Below are 22,300 nucleotides of genomic sequence, written 5' to 3' on the forward strand. Positions count from 1 at the left end.
CAAAGATAATTTCTATGGGCCAGATCTACCAATGTGCACAAAGCTGAAATAAATACACTTTTATAGGGAACTTCAGAAGGACAAAAAGGGAGAAAAAAAAAAATCTCCCTCAACAAGAGAGGAGAAGGCAGTGAAACAGGTCTGCAACCTGTGTACACTAATAAAGGAAAATTCATGACTACTGGACAACTCTCAAGGTTTGAGTAGTGAAGATGCAGGGCTTCTGCAACAGTAGTGCCAAAGACATGAAGATCTGTATGGGCTTTCATAGCTTCATCAATTATATGGGGTAGAATTAGTATGGTTACTCTCAGAAGCAGGAGGATATCAGTATAATCCTAAACCACTCAACTTTCTCCATACCTGAAACACAAGAGATAAACATTTGGGAAAATGTGTGAAACTTTACCTGCAACCACTGTGACTGGTCATTGTGGCCAGAGGTCCAGGCATTAACTTTGCCTTGCTTGTCCAGCCGGGCTTTCCTAGGCTCCCAGGTGAACATGTCCATGTTGAGTGTTCGGAAAACACTGGAGGCAGTAATCTGGAAGTCCTGTATATGTCCTGATTTCATCCCCAGGGGCTCAGAGCAACCTGGAACAGCAAAATAAGATCTGTGACACTATCTACTTATCTCTGTGAGAGGTTTAGATTTTCTGTTATGAAAAAGAAAACTAGCAATTCTCAAAGAAAAGGCTTTAATCAAGACTATTGTTGGAGGAACTTGCCAACAAACGAAAATAGCCAATTCAAGCCAGTTTATTTCAACACTACCTTGGAAGAGTCAAAAACAAGACAGAGAATTAAATTTATTTTATTGTGGCATAAATTTATGAAGGCAAACAAACAGAAAATATTATTTTCGTCTCTTCATATCTTGGTTTTATTTACCTGTGCAGAAACTTTCTGTTGTTTTCCCTATTCAGTTTGACTTGATGATGCTTTTATGCCATATCACATCAATCATGTGTTTGCCTACTGAGAAAACATTTTATTTTCTTAAAGAAAGAAACTGCTGAAGTAGCATGTCAACAAGCACTGAACCTTTTATACTGTTGAAATACTTGCCACTTAGCCAAAAACTTAGATGACAGTGGAAGACTACAGAAAAACAATTGTGAAGGAGAGAGAATAGCAAGAAATCATCGTTTAGGAGAAAGCAAGCATTAAAGGTTTATTTGTTTAAACCACGTGCACGTCCTACATCACTGAGCTATTTTGATTGTAACAAAAGACAGATCTTGAGCTTCTCCTGTTTTTCTGTTCGGTGTCCATGAAAAAACAAAACAAATAAATAAATAAATAAATTATTAAGTGACTCTGGTCCTCTGTCTTGCTATTTTACACTGGGAACAGAGACGGCACATATGGACACAGAAGGGAGAAGCAAGCTGACAACAGGACAGACACCCTTTGGTAGCAGCACTGTAATAAGAGTACTGGAAGCCAAGGGAGGTGGAAGGAGATGGGAGCACAAGAAGAGGCAGTTTTCTCATTTCCTTTCTGCTCCAGCAGTCAAAAACCTACCGCTTTCCCTAAGTTTTCACTTCACAAATTTGATGATCCTATTTAGTTCCATAGCTGACTTGATGCAGTTAAATTGTGAATATTTTAACATAGTATAACTCACTGAGAAAAAGTGTGCCTACGATCTAGCATACTTGGTTTTGCAAGGAATGCATCATCACTGCAAACACACAGCACCTTGTCTTTATGTGCCATTGGGAAGACAGAGCTTTTCTACCTGATACTCACACCCCATGTCAATAAGCCAGTTCCTATCACTCAGTTGCTGAATGGCCAGCTGAGTTTCTTAAAGCACACGCTTAAGTTGCGAAGGCACTCCTGCTGGGACCATGACCCTACCCAGCTGGTGTCTCTTGATAAGAGCAAGAGCACTGTGTGGCTATTTAAAACATCTTTAAAGCTTTTATTTTGTTTTTCACTTTATTTGAGCTAGATACCAAAGCTGGTTCTCTTTTTCTTAAAACTCCATTCTCTCCACAATATGTTTACCTAAATTTAAAGACTCAATGTTTTTAGTTTCTTTGATATTATTAGCAAAACCTTTTGGGCAGATTCTACTTTCTGTTTCTCTCATAGATTTAACACACAGAATTAAGTGGAATTATTAGGAAGGTATGACCAGAACCTTTGTGGGGAGTCTAACAGCAGGAGCAAATGCCTATTAACAGAGATAGTTAATAATAATGTGCTCTTTAATGTAGTATCAACTGTATTTAGAATTTGAAATACTGACTTGTTTTATTAATTTTTGAAAAGAACCCAACCTTTTAGAACTAATTTGCAGTGCCCATATAGAAATTGCAAAGCCTTATCTGTAGGATGAACTACCTAGTTCAAAGCAACAACAAAACAATTTTCCCTGGAGTAGGAGGGAGCAATTGATAGCACAAATGAGAGAGACTCATCTGTTGCTTTAAAGGAGGACTTTGCTTAGTTTTCAATTCTGAAGTATCACTCCAGGATCAGAAGGGCTGTCAGCAGGAATGTTTCATCTGAAAAATCTGGAGGAGGTTCCTGACACAAAAACATGGGTTGTCAAAACTGTTTTTCAGTGCTAGTCCAAGCCATCAAAAATAGTTCTGCCTTTTCTGAGCATTATTATTGATTTATGAAATAGCAGATGTGTCTGCTTGTGTGTCTGTGCATGCACGCATGCACTAATGGGATCTTACACTCTCCTCCCTCCCCCACTGCCCCACAGGGAGGAAAAAGAGCGTTGTTAAAGGTAACAGGAGAAGTGAGAAGAACAGAGAACCAGAAGAGACAAACATGACACATGAGGGCTTCAGACCAATGTCATAGTCATGTGTCACAGAGAGCAACAGCAGACCAGGTCTCTTCCCAGGGCCTGTGGCACCCTGCTGCAATGACAGAAGATAATGACTCTTTCTTTTGATAGGCGAGCTAAAACCTAGAGCTCATAGAAACAGAATCATCAAACTAGTACAGAACTTTGTATCTCTAGATGGACATCCCTCACTGAAGCATTATTTATAATACTGTTTGTGACTCTCCAAGACATCTCCTCTTCACTACATTGTATTCAAATTTGCTTTGCAATATCCCTGCAAAAGTATTCAATCTCCCTTCCCAGATTTACAACCTCTTGAAGTTAGTGAGAGCTAATGTAAGTCTATTTATGGCTATCCTCAGTGGGGAATCTTAGGTCAAAGTGTTTGAGGTATCACCATCTGTGATAAACAGTATCTGATAACTCTGTATGTTTAAACCTATCTGGATGTAAGTTTGCAGTGAATTCTTTTATGGTCAAGCTCACTGATACAGAAGCAGTGAAATAATGAGTATGGATTAGCATCTGAAAATGGAAAGAATTCATATGACAGTTACTCTCTGATGGCTCATCTCGGGGCACAATATTCAGTCAGCATCCTGTACCATGCCCCTTGTCTAATTCTTTCAAGAGAGCTCAAAACCTCAGAGGAAATAATAAAAATACAATAAAGTAGAGGCAAAAGCACAAATGGATCTGCATGCAAAGGTCTACCTCTATCTTGTCTTGGGCCAGGATTCATGCAATATTGGCAAAAGCAGCACAGGGCAATTATTTCAGTGCAAAGGTGAGTTAGTTTTGATTAATGCTGTGATTTTTTTTCTTTTCTGAAAATCAAGAGATTTAAAGCATTTTCTTCCTTTTAATGAGCATAGCATTCCTTTCCAGATTAGATAGTACTGAAGATGAACATGGAAAGGGCAATCTGTTATTACAATATGTTGATTACAGATGTTACAGAGTAACCATGAGTGTGAGTTTGTATGAATTGCACCTCAGTGTATTAGGATAGAGAAACAGTTGCCAGAGAAAAACCTGCTTCTTCCCCCCAGAAAAAATAAATTACATGTTCAGAAGATGCTTTATGTCTCACAAGGATGGTTAAATTCTGGGGACCAGCATCCCTCTGCAAGAACTCACAAACTCAAAACACCAAGAATTTGGTGAACTGGTACACAGCCACCAACACACATGAGCATCAGCCATGTATGACATGGGCCACATGCACGAAGGCAGAGACTGCTAAAGGCAGATATTTGAATATGCGAGTGAATTGCTTTAGTAAGTGGCTGTGTTGTATGAACAGTTATCTGGTTTTAAAAAGAACAGCTTGATGCTACCATTAATAACAGTTTAATGAATAAAGGCATTCTAGTAAACAGTAGCTGCAAACAGTTTCTCACCTTACATCACTACTCTTTGAAGGGAAGAGAATTTACAACACAGAAAGGTGCAAAACCCAAGTAAGGCAGGAACACAAGGCCAGGAAGATTAATACCTGACTTATTGATGGCCAATTCCACAAATATTGATCATGATTTTCAATAAGATCTGGCCATGGGTCCTGGTAGAGTAAATTATGAGCCTAGAACAGGTTATAGTGAATATTTTGCTGAAGTTTGTCCTAAGAAATACTTAAGTTTTTGTGATGATCTGGAGCTGAGAGACAGTCTCTCTCCCTTCGGTAATGACTCTCTTCTATAGAATCAGGACTTTTTAAGAGAGGCCAGACCTCTGATAGGGCTTTTCTGCTTAAGACAGACCACCTGGAATTACAGCGAATTAGTCTGTCATTATGTATAATTACACTTTTCTTTCAGTAAGATTGAAATTGTTCTGCTGAGCTTTGGCTGCCTGCAGTGCTAAGAAATTATGACCTTGAAACTGTTAGGAGACCACTGAAATGAATTCACTTCAGTAGCTTTCACAGTTCCTTGAGCAAAACAATTCCTGGTCATTCTGGCAAGGACCTACTTTAAATTGTGGTTCCAGAAATGGAAGACATAAAAAAAATAAATTAATAGACTAAAGCAGCTAGACAGAATTTTCTATTTACTTTCAAACCTATCTATATTGGAAAAAGGCTATAGTGAGATTAATGCATTAACTTTTCATTCCTGAATCTGGTTTTGATGCCACTAGAGGACTGAGAATTATTTAACTCCAGCTGTTTTGATACATCACTTGTGAACAGGATGACTGTTATTTGTTGAGTAAGCAGGCAGCCACATAAAAATAATTCTTAAATGAATTCAGTGGAGAGCTCCCACTGCTAAGAGGTTGATCTTTTGAAAAAAAAAAAAATTTACATGCTTTGCTGAATTTGTAGAGGAACATGGTTCTTGCAGAGAGTGGCTAGAGGTCAGGCTTTACGTTTATGAGCTATAACTTCTGCTACTACAAACCTTAGAGGGTTTATATTGCATCCAGTTGTTCATTTACTTTTTGCTACAAGATGCAATCTCTGCTTCTGTTAGAAATTCACAAAACAAATCTAAACTGATGTATTGAAAAAAGCAAGCCAGCAAAATATATCTTACTGCCCTTTGAGTGGTCCTCGATGGCAGCTGAAGCACCCTGGTCCCTCTCAGGATGTCACACAGCACATCAACATGGCCACCCAGGAGGCAGGAGGGAGGGCTCAAACCAGTATTGATGCCTGCTTCTGAACAGTGCTGCACTAACAGCTTTGGCTCTCAGAAACTGTTTTCAGTGCTTAGCTTAGGATGTTCTGAGTGAAACGGCAAGTTAGAGACTGTGTCTCATGGTCTGCTTAGTACTGCTTAGTACTTAGTACATAATGGGTACTGATAGCTTTAGGTACTTACTAAAACTGCTATAAATGAGATTTTCTAGGTTGCACATAATTGGAGGCCAATGCGCAAAGGAAGATTTACAAAGTGTTACTAGGTTGCTACCACATTACCCTACTATTATTACTGCCCTATGCCAAGTAACTACTGTCACATCATTTAGGTAAGTGTTGCTGCTTATGTAATTTACATAAAAAGAAATAACTAGCTGTCTGGCATAAACTCAGCCCTGCCAGCTGCATTGCATAAGGAAAAAACTGCATGCAGTTTAGACCTTGGTCACAAAAATGTGATGCTTGATTGATGAAGATTATGATGATTGAGATGCGGTGACTGCAGAAAACTCACCTGACAGTTCACAGCCAAGAAGCTCCATTCTCAACGTGCAGTGTCTTCTGCACACCTGAGGATACAGCCGTATGTATTGTGACTTAATTGGAGGGGTGAAGGAGTTAGCATATGGGGTGTTGTTGTCCACATTTCCACGAAACACCTGTGATAAACCAACATGGTCATAAAAATATGCCAGGAGGATTACTGGGGGCTCAGTTGCTTTCCTTTTCTCAAAAATACCTGCATTGTTTTTCTGACTGTTCCTGCACATTTCTCTGCATGCTTTCCCCAAACAGCAGCTGTTTTATCACTTCTAGTGCCCAACATACACGTTTTTAAGCAAGACAGACTGCCACTGGCTTGTATTGCCACGTGTTTGCCACTTGAGCTGAATCAGGACCTAGATCTTGTTAGTCCTAGAAACTGAAGTTACTAATGCAACTAAAGCATGTCTTCTGTTCTAATTAGTGCATTAAATACTCCCAATTCAATTTACCCTGAAATTAGTTATGCTGATTGACATTTATTTTTTTCCCCTGTACTCCCAGTAAAACACACTGTAGCCCTCCCATTGGTGGCAGGGGGAGCTGAAATAAACCTGTAAGCATTCTTCTGTTCACTCCTCACTCTAAGCAGATACAGTCATACTTTGCTTTCTTCCCTCATCATATACCTCTCCACACAGCATTTTAACTTCCTAATAGAGAAATTATGTCTAATGCTGCAAAGTGCCTTAGTTCTATCTTAACTTACAGAGTAAAGGGATTTTTGCTGCTTGGTATGCACAACTCTATAAAAAATAAGTGGAAACAATAAACTGTAAATACATACTTCCCACTGGATGATACTGTTTGTGCAGTAAAGAGATTAGCATTGATCAATGGGTTCTATGCTTTTAAGGGTTAACACTGATCTGCTAATGTAATAAAACCAAATTGAAAACAGAGTAATGAGTAATTACTTGTAAACTAATTAAAATGAAAATCAGTTAAGTGTAATAAACAGCATTATTCTAGCCTTGGGACACAGTATTTATACCATCATCAATTAAAGCATAAGAAATCCTTAGTAGATAGAAAGTGATGGCGTGTTTTTCAGGGAAAAGTAATAACAAAGTGACCTATATAATACTGTCAGGCAATAATGCTTATTTACTAAAGATACTTCAGACCTCTCAAGGCAGCTAAACCTCAAGATGTATTCATATACAAATTACTTAATCTTACCATATCTTCATTTGTGCCTTTTACTTTGTACATTGTCCATGACTTCCCATCATTACTGTATGCAATTTTGTAAGATTTTACATATTCTGGACTTCCAATCCTCTTGGCACCTTGAGTTATAACTCCAGTGACCCGCATTTTCTTCTGCAGGTTTATCTGAAATAACAGTACAATGTTATTATTAACCATTTGAGGGACACAACTCTGAAACTCTGACTCCAGATTTGTTTTATTTATTTATTTATTTTTATTTTTAAAAAAAAGAGAAAGGGAAAACACATAGCCATAGCATTTAATTTACTATATTTACAACTGAAAAATTATTTCTTTAATTAATGTTATGTACATATGCACCTAAAGAAATGAAAAATCTTGAAACAAAAGCCTGTACTATGCTTAGATCTTCATGTGTATATGGAAACACATATAAATACATAGTATTGACATACAGGATATTGCTGGTGCATTACTAGCATATAGTGCATTATTGGTATAGGATTACTGATACGTATTTCCTTCCTAAAAATGCAGCATTGTGATGATTTACCAAAGGGTGAATCTTCTGCTCTATTAGAAGCCAATTTGCAATTCCATACAAAACAGCCTAAGTTAAGTTCAAGTTAAATTTCTTTGTGAAAATAAAAATACATGGATGTTCTATTAAAAAGACCTTTCCTTGGTTCTCACTGAAAATTCGTATGTCTAAAGATCATGGTTGAAATGCTAATCCCAAAACACTCAACTGCAAAATATCAGTGGCTATTACTGGGTATGAATGTTCCCTGTGTACTTGTCTGAGCTGACACTTTGAAGTACAAACGAAGATGTACAGAAAGTTCAACAATACTCAGACAACCTTAATTTTGCCTTCTTTATCCATCTACAATATGCGAGAGCCACAAAATGTAAATATATTGCCACAAAATTCAAAAGATGATATTCAAATCTAACAACGCTGGCATTGTCAGCCTTATCCCGACCATGAAGTCAACCATGAAGCAAGTGTCCTACAACCCTCTTGCTGGTAGGCAGCTGAAGAGTGTAACTTTTGCACCCAATGAAGCTTAACAAAGAGCTGTCATACTGTGAAAACTGCGTGAAGGCACAGCCAGACATGCGATAAAAATAAATGAATGGAAATAATAGAGAGCAAACAACCGGAACAATGTAAATAATATATTAAACCACATGAGCACTTGCTTCCTCCAAATGAACCTTACCTCTGTTCCCTGATTAGTGGAGCTGACCCAGTGCATGCCCCTACTATTTGGGACAGCAGCCCCAGCACAGGAATATGGGGAGTCAGAGATGGATCAGTTATCAGCTGTAAAATACTTTAACCCCTTTACCCTTTACAGTCTGCTCTCAGTATTTTCTCTTACTTGGTAATGTAATCTAGCTTCTATAAAGGTTGTAAGGTGATCGAACTTCAGTGTTTCAATATCTTACCGTGTACACCATGGGAAAGTGGAGAAAGACAGACCTTAGTGTTGATTTTTTTTTTAGTGGTCTAGCTATTTCTCTGCTGCTTATCTCAGATAGTTGGGATTCTGACATTTTTCTTCCTGAGGCAAACAAAATTTTAGTGTAGTTTTACCATACTTCTTCCTGCAAGTAATTAATAAGCACTCAACCACCTTCAGAATAATACTGGGGGTTTTTCGAGGTTTAGACCTATTGAGACAGAAAAAACTGCACATAAAAGATGAGATTTTTTTTTACATAGTTTTCCTTACATATACCAGGAAAACTCTGAACACTTGCAATTGCAATGGGGAGAATGGACTTGCACATGAAATTTAGACAGGTATAAACTAGAAGAGATTCTGGCATTTTTACAGCCTTGGGAAATATTATTCTTCTCCATTCCAGATTTCCCAAAGGAAAAAAAAGACACACGATCATCGTAAGAGGATAGCTCCAGAGACTACCATCAGCCTCCAGACACATTTTAAAATATAGTTAACATAGAAAAGTAACCAGAAGGACAAAGGTTTCTGGAATTCTTTCCTGTAGATTTAATTCTTTATATGGAATTTAAGAATATTAATAAACAGACAAGTAAAAAAAAAGCTTAGATATTTACAAAATTGTTAAAAAAATAAGTGAACACCATCTTCAAAACCAAATTAAAAAGGACAGCTAAACAGAATCCAACCTTTTACACATACTGACTAAGCATCTTCACACTTTACTGTTTGGGAAAAGTAAGATATAGTGCAACAGCAAATAGATTTTCTTTGATCCAGTTATGCATATAACTAATATTCCTTCAGATTTACTCCAAAATAAAAACAATCTGATTTTTAAACACTCATTTAATACATGTACTGTTCAGTCTGCATTCTTTCAGTTTCAGGAGATAAAATTCTGCCTTTGTTCTGCCCTACACCAGCCTGCTCTATACCCATATCTGGATTTCTTTAAGCATAAGCTATACAATTTTATTTACTTCTCTGATTTAACAGGTAGAATCTTTCATTTTAGAGTCCTTCTTAATCAGAATCCATACTCTGAGTCACAAACTGAGCTTTCAGAGAATCATTGAATGTTAGGGGTTGGAAGGGACCTCTAGAGATCATCTAGTTCAACCCCCTTGCCAAAGAAGGGCCACCTAGGTCAGGTGACACAGGAAACACACCCAGGAGGGTTCTTGAAAGTGTTCAGAGAAGGAGACTCTACAACCTCTCTGAGCAGCCTGTTCTAGTGCTCCATCATCCTCACTGTAAAGAAGTTTCTCCTTGTGTTGAGGTGGAACTTCCTATGTTCTAGTTTATACCCATTGTTCTTTGTCCTATTACTGGGCACCACTAAACAGAGACTGACCCCTTCCTCTTGACACTCATCCTTCAAATATTTATAGACATCAGTAAGATCCCCTTGACTGAGGTCTTTTCAAGACTAAACAGCCCCAGTTCTCTCAGCCTTTCTTCATAGGAGAGATGTTCAAGTCCCTTAATCATCCTCCTAGCTCTCCATTGGACTCTCCCCAGTAGATGCTGTCTCTCTTGAATTAGGGAGCCCAATACTGGATACAGTACTCCAGGTCTGGTCTCACCAGGGCAGAGCAGAGGGGGAGGAGAACCTCCCTCAACCTGCTGGACATACTTTTCTAAATGCACCCCAGGATACCACTGGCCCTCTTGGCCACAAGGGCACATTGCTGTCCCATGGATAACTTACTGTCCACTTGGACTCCAGGGTCATTATCCATGGAGCTGCTTTCCAGCAGGACAACTCCTAATCTGTACTGGTACCTAGTGTTATTCCTCCAGGAATTCCTCCAGTCCTGCAAGACTCTACACTTGCCATTATTGAACTTAATGATGTTCACCTTTTCCCAGCTCTCTTGCTGGATGAGATCTTGCTGGATGGCAGCACAGCCGTGTGGTGTGCCAGCCACCCCTCCCAGTGGGGTATCATCAGTGAATTTGCTGAGGGTACACCCTATCCACTCATCCAGTTAACTGATGAAGATATTGAACAAAACTGGACTCAGTACTGATCCCTGGGGAACACCACTGGCCACAGGCCTCCAACAATGCTCAGCTGAAAAGGACCAAGAAGGCCATCCTGGCCTGCATCAGGAATAGTGTGGCCAACAGGACTAGGGAAGTGATTGTGCCCCTGTACTAGGCACTGGTGAGGCTGCACCTCAAGTACTGTGTTCAATTCTGGACCCCTCGCTACAGGAAGGATGCTGAGGTGATGGGGCGTGTCCAGAGATACCAAGCTGGTGAAGAGTTGGAAGAATGCGGCTGAGGGAACTGGGGATGTTTAGTCTGGAGAAAAGGAGGCTCAGAAGAGACTTCATTGCCCCCTACAACTACATGAAAGGAGGCTGTAGGGAGGTGGATCTTGGCCTGTTCTCCCAAGGGAATAATGACTGCACTAGAGGAAATGTCCTGAAGTTGCAGCAGGGAAGATTTAGATTGGATATTAGGAAGAATTTCTATACTGAAAGAGTGGTCAGGCACTGGAACAGGCTGCCTAGGGAGGTGGTGGAGTCACCATCCTTGGATGTATTCAAGAAACGTGTAGATGAGGCACTTCAGGGCATGCTCTAGTGGCAGAGGTGGTAGGGGTTTTTGTTTGTTTTGTTGGTTTTGTTGTTGTTCTGACTTTTGTTGTTGCTGCTGTTTTTTGGTGGAGTGTGTGTGTTTGTTTGTGCTTGGTTTTTTTTTGTTTTGATGGTTGGAGTTGGTGATCTTGGAGGTCCTTTCCAACCATGACAATTCTGTGACTGTGATTCGGTAACTTGACTCCGTGCTTTGGCTTTAAGCAGTACTGAGCTTGAAGTAACACAGGAAATAAAAACATGATCAAGTGTTTTGTAATTAAGTCTGCGTATTCTGTCAATGTTTGTAAGAAATGAAAAGGGAAAAAAATCCACTTTCAAATCTCTCCAGCTTTCTTACATACAAAATCCCCATGGGCATAATGTCACACCTGCAGTAGCTCCTTTTAGCACATATGGATCCACCAGGAATTAATTGGCCCACTGTGTCTGGGTTCTTCTACCTGTTTTAAATTTTTCAAGTCAGAGCTTAGCAAACTCAAAATATTACAACTCTGTAATGACTATAAGGAAGCGGGTGCTGAAATCTGTCTTACTCAATGCACTTCAGTAGGAAACAAAGTTCCCAGTGTGAAATGTGAACTAGCTCTTTGAGCACTAAAAGCATTTCCAAGGATATTTTTCTGTGGCAATTGTAAAGTAAAAGTTTAAGAAGCTCTGCTTTCTGGATTCACATGTAGGACAGAATGTTATATATTCTAATTACATGGGTGACTGTGTTTTAAAACAAAGAGGTGAAAGTCAGCAGGATAAAAACACGAATGTAAGACATATCTTTAAAAAAGGTAATCACTTATTCAGTTATAAAGGACATCTTGTTACCTAGATCAACTGGAAAAAATCAAGGATGATAGAAGATCAATAGTATTCTGAGGGATTTACCCCAGTAATTTAAGTATCAATGCATGGTAAATACCTTGTAAGAAGAAGATACTTGCATAGAAGTTTAAGGAAACTTTTTAAGAAAAAAGCCATTGATCAGTTCTACTAGCCCTAATTAATTTTAAGGTTATTTTGACAGTAACTGATTCCAACTTTACACAGACCCTGTCTGTAAAGCTATGTTCAGTCTCAGTTCTGAGAGGGGTCCTGGGCCCAGCAACTTCCATGGGACCTAATTTGCCCAAAAAGTCAGGGACTTGGCAGCGGTGTTCACAAGCTGCCAAATGTTGCCTATTGCCCTACATCCTCCTAGCATGAAGTATTTTATGAAACTTGGGTAGGGTGATGGTCAACATCTATTAGTAATGGAATCTGCATTAAACAGGTTTGCATTTCAATGAGGTAGAGTTCTGGGGCTAGAATAAATGATGAATGTTAAAACCTGCATACAAAAGCAAGCCAGTAGCCTGACATCAATTCATTTAAACCTGATGCTACAATAAAAATATCTACACAACATATGGTGGACAACACAAAGTCACTGTGCTGATACTGTGGGAAGCTCAGCTAGAGCACAGGCATGGCAGTCAGCTCCAGTCAACAGACAGTGCCAAGGGACAAGACATAATACCTCAGAGGCAGTGATGTATATTCACTGTTGAAGGCTGAATTCATGTACTGCCAGTCAGTCAGTGCCTTCTATACTGTGTCATATAGCCAGAACTAAGTAAAAAGAAAATCACTTGAGGCATACTCCCTTGAGTGCAGCGTATGCTTCAGGTGCTGGGGAATAAAACCAACTCAATCAGTTTAAAAACTTCCCAGCAGTCCTTGAAATGTCTTTTAACCTTGTTCCTTTCAACTAACGCAATCACCCTGACTCCATGATTAGAACACTTTTATCATCACAGCAGGTTGTAAGAGTCATGGCCTCTTTCAACAGAGGGGGAAAAAAGTAACCAGCATGCCAAGTTGCCTGCTCTCAGCACTAATTCTGTAGGAGTAATAATCTATTAAAAAATCTTCACTGGTGTACGAATGTTTTTGACTGCAATGACTCACACAAATCTGTTGTAGGATGCTACATCATTTAGCTGCCCACACTGATTAGGATGTAGACAATTAAGTTTTTACTGGAAATTGAAAAAATCAAAATAAGAATGAAAATAAAGCAAATTAAAGGGAGTATTTTCAAAAGAGAAGATGGCAATATGAGCAAGGTAATTTTACAAGTTCCTGTAAACTGTAGAGTACATAATTTTCTAAGGCAATTCATAACAAATCCTGCAAATCTGCTTGGTGTATGGGCCAGTTCACTTTTAGGTGTGAGCAAATACAGGACCATAAGACCGGAGTGAACCATTTCGAGCTTTTTTCCCATAAAAACAGGAGGATATTCAGTAAGCAATCCAAAGGACTTCACAAAACAAAGACCAAAAATAACTTCTCAGCATGCATAAGAAACCTTAGAATTGTGGGAAAAAGATTAAGTCACAGTCACATCAATGTAACAGAACAGCACAGATCAGGGACAGCACCTGTGGAAGAAGTTCCTATTCCACATCAATCTGAGATAAAGTATTAGTATATTCAGTGTGCAGAAGCTATGTACTTGACAAAAAAAATAAATGTATAAATAAATAAATAAATCACTTTCATCTGTTTCATCTGCATTATTGTATGCAGAAGAGAAGAAGATTGACAAGATGAAGTGAGTTTAGGAAGACACCATATGTGATGCTCCTGGTCAGAATACATAACCATATTTCCCTCATTTGTTATTGCACTATTAGCAATAACACCACTAACAATTCATACAGAATAGGCTTGCCTGAAATATATCTTCAGAGCAAGCTTCCAAGAAGTGCTCAGATTAAGGCCTTCACAAAACGTTGAGTCTTTGAGACTGTAAATGCAGTTTTACATGAGCCCTCATTCATAAACAGAAATACAGTTTATGGAGAACTGTAGTGTTTACCTGTTTCAGCTATGAGATAAAAAAGCAATGCTATAAATAATTCTCCATATTTTCTAGCATCAAGCATGGGAATTTTTACTAATGCTATTACTCATACAAAAATGGGGTTGAATAAGGGATCAAAGTTACACTGGTAATTAAAGATTTATTACAGCAACCCTTCCCTGCTGATTTAATAAGTTTTTGAAGGATTGAAATTTAATTGTTTTGCCTTTTTTTTTTTTTTTTAAAGTCATTATTCTGATAAAACTAGATAGAAAGCATCCACAGCAACGCTTTCTGATGAAAAACTGAGACATTTGCCAGTGGAAATGTTTGCAATAAACTCAGGAAAGGAGTAACCTGACATAATTCCCTCGATACTGGGACATTTGAGCAGGCCTGAAAGCTCTCTCCCACATTTCCTTTTTCATCTTCAAGCATTGGAAGCACTGAACACAACAGAACATCAGGATTTCACCGCACTGTCACATAAAGAGCAAGAGTCTGCAGAGCAGGACTTGGCATGTGATGAGGTTTGGGAAGGTCACAGCAGGTCAGTTACTATTATCTTCCCTGTTGCAAAGCATTGCTACCACCTGGATGCAGGGTGCTCATATATCTTGCCTGTCTGTGGCTTTTTGTTACTCTCCTAATCAGCACTGTCAGCAGAGCTGCTCCAGATTTAGTTGAGGGCATTAGAGCAGTCAGCACAGCAGCAGTGATATGTGTTTTAACTAGCATCCAGATTAGGAAACGCAGTGATTTATGCACAATAGCACTCCAGATGTTGCTGCCATTCTGGAAGGGGGTTTATTACAGGGAGAAAAGCCAACATGTTTTATCTTACAATCGTAATGATCTAGGAGAACTGACATGGTCATTTGCTATAGTGCAATTTACAAATAATAATTCCTAACACGATTGTGGGATTTTACTTTGCAGGCAAACCAATTAAATACTCAGCTATTTCTGTTCCCAGACCCCTTTTCTTTCACTTATATGGATGCAGATCCAGAAAAGTCTCTTCACAATGCTTCTTTGAAATCTTCAGCAAACTCACCTTCCCAATACTGTTGTTTCCAGAGTGCTTTGCCAGTCTATCACACTGTAAGGTAGCAACAAACATCTCTCAGTTCTTCCTTACACTCACTTAAGAGCTCAACCATCTAAAAGCAACCTACTGCCTTTGCTACCACCAATTAGACTATTTATTAGCTTCTAGTTAGCTTAGAAATGCTGAATCAGGGACACAAATCAGCTCGCTAATTAAATTTCCCATTCTGTGAAAACACCAGAATATATGTTAAAACCTAGCTGTGTGGAAAACATAACCAAAAGGATTGTTTGGCCCACATAGTACTAATACTGAGGAGCATATGGTATGAGTATTATCAAAAAGCATTCACTTTATTTTGGCTTTTGTTGAGAGCTTTGACTTTATGCCTCAGAGAATTTACACAATTAGACAGACTAAAAACTTTTTTGGTCTGTTTCTTCTTCTTAAGTCATTATTTTACTCCCAAAGGTAATTGTTATGAATGCTGTTAACTGGATCATACAAATTCTCCAAAGACAGGCATGTTTGGACAGTCACCTCAATAAGGGGCCCATAATCAATCTCCCATCGTTCAGAGTTTTATGGCCCTGTAAAATTTCACCTCATTTATGAAGTATTGATTAACTGGGTATTAACTACCTGCAATTTAAGTTTAGCTAAGGAACACTAAGATGGTTCACTGTTTCTATTACTTCCTTCATATACCTCGAACTTCAGAATACTCCTCCCATCTTTGGCATGATAATTCCTCCCAGAAAGAATTCCATCAAATGTATAAAATACTTCTAAAAGTATCAGTCAAAGATCGTGTACATAAAAATGTCAAGAGAACATATCTATATTTATTTTCACTTATAAAATAGCTTTGACCAATAGCTCATAGAGGTTAAAAGACAGGATGACAAACAGGTTACAGAACAAACGCGCACTTTTCTTTTAATCCTACATAAAAACCCACTTCGGGAAAAACAAGCAAATTCGAAAGGTATAATATTAAAATCACCATGAATATACATTATAGGAAAACTCTTGATGTGCCCATTGCAAATATCAGAGGTGCCTTCTAATGCATCCTTTCCATTTGTTTTTAAGGCATTTTGGTAGATGCCCTCCTAGCAAAATCTCTGATAACAAATGGCCCTGAAGCCCAACAAGGAAAACTGTGAAGAATTCCTATTGTGACTTCAGTGGGCTTTGTCTAGGTCCTATGTATCTTCTCAGATAAAAATAGTAGGTAAGAAGGAAATGGGCTAGCAAATGACAAGTTTGTTGCTCAGATGAAGAAATTATCTTCTTTAGCTTTGAATATTAAAGCTGAGCCTGGAATTAAAAACATCCATTAAAAGATGGAAGCTAAAGCAAATATGGAAATAGCAGTGATCATGCAGGAGACGGAACTACCCTGGCACTTTGAGATCCGTACTGGGGTTTTGTGATCATTACACATTCCCAGCCTATTTTTAACACCTGGGGAAACTAAAGCTACTGATTTCCTCCACCAGAATACACCCAGTAAGTGGTAACAGTGCTATGAAATGTGCGCAAACAATAGTTCACTCCCTTATCTTTCTTTTTATGTAGCTTATCTACAGAAATTATAATGACTGTAAAGGAAGCAGAGGAGTTTACCTGAATAGTGGTTCTACAGGACTACCACTATCATGTGCTGTGCAATGGGCAGACGTCCTTTCCCATGTAATCTTGACTATGTTAGCCTTGGGAGATGCTGCAAATCTCACAAGTCAAACCACATCTGGATTTTTTTGCAAGAAGTCCATGAAGAACAAGTGACACAGCTGATCTGTGATTGCGGACTCTCCACCAGTAGCCACTTGTCATGATCTCACACTTTAGCAACCCTTTCTCAACCAGTAATGAAATGTAGATCAATAATGAAACACAGTTAACAGAATACACACCTTTATCATCTTTCTTCCTTGGTCAAAATTATCCTTATCATGTACAGCTACTGAAAGCTTTCTTTTCCAGTGAGCAGCTGGTTTCATGCTGCCTATCATGCTGACCATGCATGCCATCCTTTTGCTCTTCCCACGTACCTGCAAATACCTTGTGCAGAGTCTTTTATTTGTCAGTTTATAGAGAAATGAAAGCACATGGAAATCCCAGCTGTAACTAAGGCTTCTGACTGATCTGGTAATGCTGCTGATAATCAGGGCGACTGTGAGAATGTGTTCATGTCATGACAAAATCAGTGGGAGAAAAACAAATGGGAAAATAGGATAATGTGAAAGCAAACCTTCCCACTTGCTGTCATCTTTGAGAATAATCTGTTAGTTGCTATGAGACTGGTTGTGTAGGGAGAGAGGCAAATGTTTTTAGATGGACACAAGTGGAGTAAAAAGGTAGATTGATAAGCACATACTGGACAGATGGCTTTGTGACTACTGAAAAGATCATGCCACTCAAATGATTACTCCACCCATAGATGCAATTACAGAAAACAGAAAGGTGGTTCCAATGATTAATCCCTCCTGAGCCTTAAGAAATTGGCTGAATATTGGTTGAATCACAACACAGTCATGATGTTTTCACTTAGTATCTCTTGAAATGAATCAATCGATAAAAAAAGCTGATATATAAACACAAAATGTGACCCTTCAGTGGTATCATCTAATAATTCTGATTATCTCTGCATTTTTCCTCAAAATACTTTTTCCTTCTACAAAAGTTGACAGGCAATACATTAGATTAAAAACATTAAAAGTTGGTTGGTTGTGCAATAGACAAAGAAAAACCCCTCAAGATCTGAAAAGTCTCACTGAAAGACTCAAGGGTTGAACACTGTCTCTTTATCTGAACCGCTGATGGAATAAGAAGGTTTTAAGAGTGCAAGTGGAAAATACAATCTTAATTTTCAATCCACAGAATTGATCCATCACTGCAATTTGACATGACAAGCACACGTCACTGTTGCCAAGGGAGGTCAAGGAGTATGAGTTTACTTTAGCCTTTCTTTTCTGCTGTACTCTCATGGTGCTGAGTACCCTGCTTTCAACAGTCTATGAAAAACCATAGGTTTTCCCCAACAGCTGTAAAATTGCAGAGAAATACAGAGGTGCAGCCATGGACTGTACGCTTGCATCTCCAGAGCTGGAGCTATACCAAGGCTCTGCCTCTGTTTTCACCCTGCAGCTTGCTCTGCACTTCTGCAAAGCACACACATATGAACTACAAATATCAACCTACAAACATTGTCAACTCAGCATATACGTACTTCTCTGGTATGAAATTTTACTTATTTTCTTGAACCTTGTATCCTGAGGCTTAGCTGCAATGAAGTAACTTCAAACAAATATTTTCTCCAAGTCAAGCCTAGTAGGAAAGTAACTGTAAGACAGGATCTTTGCTTTGCTGCTTTTGAAAGTGAGTGGCTACAGCTTAAAATGACTTAACTATCACACAAGAGTGTAGCATCACCTTACAGATTTAGGCACTGTCCTCCTCACAGCAGGACTATGATGCCCACACATTACTCCATCAGTTTGTGACCCACCACATAGATGATGGGGCATTTCCACAGCCAACATATTATTGGTGCAAGAGGCCAGACAGACACACATTTGCTAATTTCAGTGTGCCACCCCTTTCTGGTTTGATTACCTTTACTATCAGGATGATAAACGTGAAGAACCGTTAAGTCAAAATAGATGGTGTAGCAAATGCATGAAACAATGCCTTTAAAAGTACTGCCACGTCAGTCATTCAGCCATATTACATGGAGTAATTAAGGAAAGCTGGCAAGCAGGCTGACATCCTATGTTATGGATAGTGTTTATAACAGAAACAAGTTTCTGTTGCCATGGGGATGCAAACTCTGAACAGACTGGTTTTGCATACCCAAAACCTCAATCAAAAGTAGTTTGAATACCTCTGTGTGTGGGTGTTTGTGTATAAAGATTGAAACTGGGAGATAGAAGATAGTATCAAATAGATCCCATGTTTTGGGACACAAGGGAGTCTCTGGATGATTATGCTAAGAAAAATACTCCCAGTCCTTTTGTTTTCTTGTCTATTTTGAATATATAAACTATATTTTTAGCCTGTAAGTTAGATGCATAGATGTTGTGGGAGATCTGCAGCTAGCAGACATTGATACTGAATTCACTAAAGTCAGTGAATTTACAGTAGACTTTGACCAGCTGAGATCTCTTCTATTACCTGCAGTCCAAAGGTCCTATGTGGGACAGTTTTGAGATAATTCAACTGCACATCTGTTATTAGTTTCTGTTCTCCCCTGACACGGGCTTTCATGTACTTACTGTCATTAGTAAATATCTCCCAGAGAAATCCTCCTAAGCTATTAAGTTAAATTTCAGATTACTGACAAAAAAATGCAGACCTTTAACAGTTTTTTTAACATTCAACTTAGCAGATTAAGTCTTCCTATCCAGTTTGAGTCACCTTACATGATGACTCTGAGATTGTATTTCATGAGGTTCACTTGGCCACATTATACTAAGCTAAGGACTATATTAAGTAATATTAAATATTTAATCTATGCTGACAGGTATTTTTGGAAGCTGATACAACAGTACTCATGAATGAGGAAATGAACTTTGACAAAATGAATGGTTTGACAGATGGTAGTCTGCTTAGAGCTCTTACTAACAGATGTTTGAATGAATGTTCTGCAAGACCTCTGTGTATTTTGGGTTTTAACATTTTATTAGCAAATAGCTATCACCTGGTGTATACTTGCTCTTTGGAAGCTCTTGATTTGGAAGCTGCCAATTTTTTTCCTTGCCTTTTTTGGATAAAATAACCCAACACTCTATTGATTCCTGCTTGGTGATAAGAACGATGGACCTCAGGAAGTCTATTCTAAGTACATTTTCTCTGTAGTTGTCATTAGGTTTGTGAGATTCACAGCCACACAAATAACTAAGCCAGTATTATGGACTGCAAGCCCCCCAAATGTGAGTGAGCAACAGAGATGGGATTGAAACCGCAGGTGGTGTGTGAGACACTTCACATTTTACTAAGCCATAAATAAAAGTATACATTCTACCTATCAGAAACAATATTCCAAAATATTTAGAATTGAAACACCCCAAAACCAAACATTCTCAGTAATCAGTAAATAAATAACTAGCATGGCTTCTGGAGGAGAAACTAGAATTTAGATTCTCTGAAACAAGCATCCTAACCACTATGCTGCACAATTCTTATCTTACGCCACTGATATTAAACTATTTAAATGTAAACATCATATGCAAGGAGACATCAATACACTATTTAGTCCTCAGATATCTTTTTAGTGAATGGTGCATACAAGCAATCTTAAGGAAGTGTCCTGGTTTGGGCCCAACACGACAACCAAGGAACAGCCCCATGGCTGCTCATTCAGCTCCCCACACACACACTCTGGGATGAGGAGGACAAAGCTCATGGATCGAGACAAAAGACAAGGAGGGTTCTTCACCCATTAAGGTCCTGGGCAAAACACTCACCTTGGGAAAAAAATAATAATTTAATTTCACACTAATCAAACACACACAGGACACAGACAACACAAAGAGCAGGGCTTGCATATGTTACCCCACCCCTCCCTTCTTCCCAGCCTCAAATCCCTTTGTTCCCAGTTTCTCTCCCTCCTTCCCCCCAGCGGCACAAGGGGATGGGGATGGGGTTTAGAGTCAGTTCACAGGCTGGTGGTTCCTGCTGCTCTTCCTCCTCAGGAAGAAGGACTCCTTACAGTCCTTCCCTGCTGCCCCACAGGGTCCCTCCCATGGGAGAGAGTCCCCCACGAACCTCTCCTTCATGAGTCCTTCCCACCAGGTCTGGAGCTGCTCCAGCCTGGGCTTCCCACAGAGTCACGGGCTGCTCAGGGAACAGGCACCTCCCCTGGCTCCAGGGTCTTCCACAGCTGTGTAATCAGAGTCCACTGGCAGCAAATCCTCTGGCCACAAAATCCAAGTCTACCGGCCAAGTTCACCCCTCCTGGTGCCTTCAGGGAATGTTCCACCACGTTCCTCCACGAGTGCAGGGGGACAGCTGACATCTCGCCATGGGCTGCAGGGAAACTTTTGCTTGGGCACCTTCTTCCTCTTCTTCCTCACCAACCACCACCACCACTCTCACTCTCCAGTACAGCTCTTCTTTAACTGCTCCCTCTTTCCAGCTGTTATTTCTTTTGTATGTTAATGACAGACACGGAGCTATCCTAGTCCCTCTGATGGCTCCTTGGCTGGGTTTGGAGCAGGGGGAGCTTCTCAGCTTCTTACCAGAGCCACGCCTAGGACCCCTCCCCCTCTACCAAAAAACCCACCAAACCAGAACAACTCCTGTGCTCCATGTTGTCTGGATGAACACGACTATTTCCAGTGGAACACAATGACTGCGCACGCCCTCCCAGGCACTGGACATTTCCATGCATTTCATGGGATACGAAATGTATTGGTCAATAATTAATCACTCTGATTTCTGCTGTGGGAAGAAGCCTTATAAGAACTAAATTTCTGTGGCTCTAGTTGGACTTGGTAGACCTTAAAATTCTAAACTATACAGGGGCCTGGGAAAATTTTATCCTGAATTTGCTGGGGTGGATTTCTTTCCATCACAGGTCAGTTTTATTAAGAGCCTGTAAAGGAAGGTTATTTACTCAGAGATTCAAGAACTAAAATGATTATTTTTATAGAACTGTGCAAAGTTCTAAAGAAGAAAAAAGTATTATTTAAAACAGATGCACTGAGAAGATAAAGGTTAATAAAGTCAATATATATTTTAATTTAGACTAGAATACTAATATATTCAAATAGCTGGTTAGAAGTTGGGCACTGTTTCTATAAAACTATTATACCTGAAAATATAGAGTTTCACCTACATTTCATGTATAGTTTCAGAAGAGCCATGTACAGAAGAAATCAGGAAGATGCTAGAATTAAAATGCTCTTTTAATATATTCTAAATAAGAACTTTAGCTTTTCCATTTCTGAATCACATTTGACACTCACATATTGACTCCGCCCAAAAAAAAGAAACATAAAATAGAGCTGAAAAGGGATGAATTATTTGAAGAGGAAAAAACCCAAAATAATATTTTTTTTTTCATGTGCAATAAAAACTAGGGGGAAAGTTAACTACTCAAACTGAACTTAATTTCCCTTTTTGTT

At 39.1% G+C, this 22,300-nt stretch overlaps 1 protein-coding gene across 2 annotated transcripts in view; it reads right to left on the reverse strand.

Annotated features, from left to right (window-relative positions):
- Positions 1-22,300, reverse strand: part of EDIL3 (EGF like repeats and discoidin domains 3) — a 247,748-nt gene that overhangs the window by 37,183 nt on the left and 188,265 nt on the right. For both annotated transcript variants that reach the window (XM_051643225.1, XM_051643224.1), the window contains 3 exons: positions 7,191-7,346; positions 5,980-6,124; positions 410-594 (listed from right to left, as the gene is read on the reverse strand). In XM_051643225.1, coding sequence (XP_051499185.1) covers positions 410-594; positions 5,980-6,124; positions 7,191-7,346 — 486 coding nt within the window. The remainder of the gene's footprint in view (positions 1-409; positions 595-5,979; positions 6,125-7,190; positions 7,347-22,300) is intronic.

This window comes from Apus apus, chromosome Z (genome assembly GCF_020740795.1).
Source record: "Apus apus isolate bApuApu2 chromosome Z, bApuApu2.pri.cur, whole genome shotgun sequence".
In the NCBI taxonomy this organism is placed as follows: domain Eukaryota; kingdom Metazoa; phylum Chordata; class Aves; order Apodiformes; family Apodidae; genus Apus; species Apus apus.